The sequence below is a fragment of the Chironomus tepperi genome, unplaced genomic scaffold (assembly GCF_022539635.2).
Source record: "Chironomus tepperi strain 1889 unplaced genomic scaffold, CSIRO-AGI_Ctep_v1 contig_445, whole genome shotgun sequence".
Taxonomy (NCBI): domain Eukaryota; kingdom Metazoa; phylum Arthropoda; class Insecta; order Diptera; family Chironomidae; genus Chironomus; species Chironomus tepperi.
The window spans coordinates 3,303,141-3,307,990 of record NW_027226567.1 but is presented as its reverse complement, the minus strand read 5'-3'; the positions used below and the strand labels follow the sequence as shown (position 1 = coordinate 3,307,990).

General features: G+C 34.0%; 1 protein-coding gene across 1 annotated transcript; it reads right to left on the bottom strand.

Moving 5' to 3' along the window:
• Nucleotides 1-446: 446 nt before the first annotated feature.
• On the bottom strand, nt 447-3,223 carry LOC139098262 (phospholipase B1, membrane-associated-like). Its single transcript, XM_070650398.1, has 2 exons — nt 2,262-3,223; nt 447-1,315 (listed from the first exon to the last, which is right to left on the bottom strand). The coding sequence occupies exons 1-2, from the start codon at nt 3,168-3,170 to the stop codon at nt 1,049-1,051; spliced, it is 1,176 nt and encodes a 391-aa protein (XP_070506499.1). The 5' UTR covers nt 3,171-3,223; the 3' UTR covers nt 447-1,048.
• Between the last annotated feature and the right edge of the window lie 1,627 nt (nt 3,224-4,850).

Below are 4,850 nucleotides of genomic sequence, written 5' to 3'. Positions count from 1 at the left end.
GTACTTTTCTCAATTAGCAAGCTTTCCAGCAATCTTGTGTTCCTCATCCCTAGTCACCCAGGTTGAACACCACTGTTATTACCTCCTAATTTCCTATTCACATTAATGACTTAACTCGTATTTTAATCAACTCTGCATTAACATATTTATAATAGAAAATAAAGGAAGTCTACAGCATACAAATGTACATCGTTTAGACTCCCTCATATCATTTACTCATTCAATTCAATTCCACGGTTTTAAATAAACCATGAAAAGATTCATCAAACCGTTGTACACTGAAAATGGAGCTGGAAATGAGGAAATTATGAGTTCTTACTTAAGTTGCCAACGTTTACTAGGAAAAAAGGAGTAAAATGAGATAGAACAGGGAGAAAAATATAATATATGATGTGAAGGAAGTCGGCAATGATTTATTATTGCACACTTATGAATGCTAATGTGGATATTGTGCCGTGCAGCTTACAGATTATTTAATACAACAAACATAAGATTTTTATTTTTCCGAGGGGATAGACGCAGCTAAAAAAAGGGGGGAAACGAATGCTCGGAAATGATAAGAGGTTCCATTAATATTCGTGCTGTGCATGAAAAATACACTAAAAAGGTGAATTAATGGAAATTCATTAGTGATGGATGTTGTCAGGAACTGTTATCACATTCCTAAAATTATGCGAGAATTTTTCATCAATTTCCTGAATCATAAGGAACAACAAAAAAATGTTGTCAATGTTATATCCGCAAAGTCTACTTCCGAAACAGACGTGGAAGTCAACAAACTTCACATAACTATTTATAGCTGCTTTATTCTTCCATATCATTTTTTTATCACAAGCGAGCTTCCTAAAAAATTAAATCGGAAACGTCTTTAAAATGTATTCAAAATATTTATGTGATTCCAGTGTACAATGTCACTTGGCTTAATCATCTAACGTTATATATCCGACCTAGCGGCTTCGGCAAATGCTGACGACCTTGAGCTTGAATGCGAAAATCAAGTTTTTTTGCGTTTTTGTTTTGTTTATATTCGATTATTTATTATGCGGCATTAATTTTGCCGAATATTTTTCGATGTAGCTAAATACGGTACTGATGCAGTTGGACATATGAACTGTTCAAATTCTTTCCGCAGTGAACGTGATCGATGCTTTTCGGGGGTCAACATAGAATTCCAAAGAGCATTTGTTAGTAGAGCATGACCTTTTGGGGTGAAATGGAAGCAGTCTGGTGATAAATAGCTCATGTCTGTATTTCCGTTATGGAGTCTTGGTAGATCGGCTTTGTCTAAGAATGGATGAACGTTGACCTCGAATTCCTGGAAGTGAGAGAAAGGTCAATAAACTTTTCTGGTATTGTAATAGAAATTTAGCTTTAAACAGCAAATATTGAGGAACATTAAGAGACTTAATTCAATGTCGTAAATTTACCAATTAATTTGTCTTAATGCGTAGTTTGTGGATTAATAAGCGATAAGGTCAATTTATTTTTTGGTCTTGAGCTGTAAAGCTTAGAAGTGTTTAGACTAAATTTGTTTGTACAGTAAAATAAGTGTCGAATGAATGGAGATATAGATAGTTGATAAATGGAGTGTTTGTGACTTGTTGTATAAGATTCATTATTTTAAGGTGGGAATAGACTAAGATTATTCATTAATTAGGGATCAGTGGCGTATAAAGAGAGTTATGAATCATGAAATGTGCTTTTATGCAGCCATTAATTTCACTACAAATGATGACCGGAGCCTTGGCTCTATAAAGACCTAACATTTTTCTGAAAATCCTCTGAATGCTTAGGACCAAAGCCTTTGAGCAGATTTATCAGAACTCAAAAGTCGCTTCTTTCTATTTACTTGCCGAAAGCTAGCAACAGTTTTAGACTGTTTTGGTTAATCTGAAGACAACCTTCTTCCATCATCTGACCACACCTCTGCTAGTTCCAAAAAAATTCGTTTCCTTGCCATACATTATTTAAAATTGTTAAAAATCTATAATTGGGGTCATTGACTCTTCGCCACAAACCACAACATTTCGAATACTAGTTCAAAAAACATGCTGAGTGTTTGACCTTGAACTACATATTTTCGTATGCTTTGCCAATATATCGGCTAGTATGTCGTTCAGGTCAATATTAATGACATTGATTTAAAAGAATCTATCTGCACAAGATTTTAATCGATAACATTAAGATTGACCTTCAAATGCAGCAGATAAGTAAGGATTCCAGAAATATCCTTAATCCACAGCTAAAATTCCTCAACTTACCTCAGAATCATGAAACTCAGGCAGTTTAACGACCTCCTCAATCCTCTCTTTCCATAATTTAATTGTTCTAAGCATACGTTCTCTTTGCGATGCATATGTTGGATTAAACAGGCATGCACATGCGAACGTATGAATGATTCCGCATTGAAGTGGAGCATTTTTGAGTTTAGTCAGAATATTCACGTTTGGCGGTAGAACAACATTGACTAAAGTTCTTGGTAAATTAGCTTTTAAAATTCTTAAAGTAGTAATTAAGTCTCGTGCGGCATTATTGAGTATCACGTTTGTATCATGCTGTCTGCATATTCCACTACAAAAGTCATTGGCACCTGTCATGTAAGTGATCAACTTCCAATGATTCTGGACATCAACATTTCTGTCACTTTTCATTCTTTGTACTAAATTTTTGGCTTGACTGATTGTGTGAGAGCTCTGAGAACTGCTAACAGCATAATTGAGTCCAGAAATTCTTCCCGGCAGGTCATTTATTGAATATCCATAAAGGTTCGGGTTGTAAACTCTGAGGATGTTCGGAAGTGTCAGAATTTGTCGCCATGTGTCCTGTCCACCAATACTCCACGACACTCCACGATCCTCACTTCCAATTTGGAATAGACTTCTTGCATTAGCATTTAATCCAACAGTCAGCGAGTCACCAAGTGCAGCAACAACGTCAATATCTCCAGGAGTTAACCTGTGAACACTTTTTGGAACTGTCTTTGATCGACTGCCGTAATTTAAATCACAGAAAAAATTTGAACTTTCAGAAAATTGCGTTTGAAATGTTTCATCAAATTGCCGTCTGATTCTAGGACTTTGGAACAGCATGACACGATTATTAAAGAATCTTTGTGAATTCACTTCACTTGTGCTTATTATCAGTAAAAATGATAAAAATTTCAGCAACATTTTTTATTTGTAATTATTCTAGGCTTAACACTAAATATTCGACTATTCTGAGATACGTCCTAATTAATACTGAGCTCAAAGAAGATTTCGCATATGCTCTGAATACAATTTTTTAAAAACATGTTCTTTGTCCATAGACGGAAGACTTTAAGTTGCAGACAAAACAAGTTTCTTTATTGTGTTTTGACTGCGAGATATATTGGACTTGCTTGTTTATTTGGTGCAACGGAAGGAAAGATATGGATATTTTGGGGAAGGTATAGGAAACTAGTATTGCTTTAGGTTGGAATCACTTGAAGCGTTATGGAAACTAGAAATATGTAAGCTTCGATATTCTGTGCTAAATTATGTTCTTTTTGAATTGACAAATAAAGTTTTTGATTATAAAACTGTTTTATTAGCTAAAGAGTGAAATTATTCTATTGAGGGTCATTAAAGAGTTTATTGACTCGCTAGTTGATGTTGGACCTGTTAATGAAAGTGTTACTTCCCGTTTTATTAAATTCTTAGTTTGAATAGTCAATTATTTGTTTATCACAGTCTGTCAAAGATTGTGTCAAATTAATTGTATATCCGAATAACACAAATCAGCTAATCGATCTGGTTCTAGACCGATGTGACTCTTAATTGATAGATCAAGTAACGTAGGGGACCGTCGAGTACCGTAGAAAATCGTCGAGGATCTTAGAGGACCGTAGAGGACAGTTAAGGATTTTTGAGGACCGTCGACGACCGTAGAGGACCGTCGATGACTCCAGAGGTACGTAAAACGTGAATCGGACTAGAAACATGTCAACCGGGTGCCCAATTTTGAATTAATTAGCCGACTTGTACTATTCAGACTAAATGAATGACCCAAATCCCAAATGTAGAAAAAATCTAATTCAAAATTAACAATTTATAAAAATAAATTTCTCTTAAACTTTTCAAAAAGGAAAGAAATTCACATTTGACTGATCAAAGAGAATTCCTAATAGCCTACATATATATTTTGATAGCAAAACTAATGTGATAACATTTATACATAAAATTTGATATGATTTGATTTAAATATCAAATGAGTATTAATAAAATTTTACGTCACAAATGTTAATGGGATTTCTTTATAAGATGATTCGCAAAAATATTGAATAAATTTGTGAATCATCGATGTCTGTCTGCGAAGAATAATATGAGAAAGACACAAAGAGCTTGCAACTATAAGCTGATAAATTAGTTAGACTGTGCATTATTAATATTACGCAAGAATTGTGTAAAACTTAAGATGCGGAAATATTTCTATTAAAATGGACTTAAAAGGTTTAAACAACGATGATTTGTAGGTGAATAATATACCTGACCGTTATTTTGCTGTCTTATGTTGATGACGGATTGTCTTCTACAGAATTTAGGTATAGAGTTCAGGTAAATCAAGAATTATTGAGAATTCATTTGTTTTGTGCTTTGTTCTTTATAAAATACTTCTGGTTAGACTTTTCCAGAATTTATCATTATGTCTTATTTCCTAACAGGCAAGGAGATTGCTCATCATGAATGCATACTCAGGGATTTTCAGGGTAGCATGTAGTAATTTTGACCTAAATCCCCCTAAATGCGCCCTTGAAAATTGTGTATGAAAATTCTGAATAATAAAATATTAAGCACAATTGCTTGTACCTTGACTAGTACAAAATTATCCCA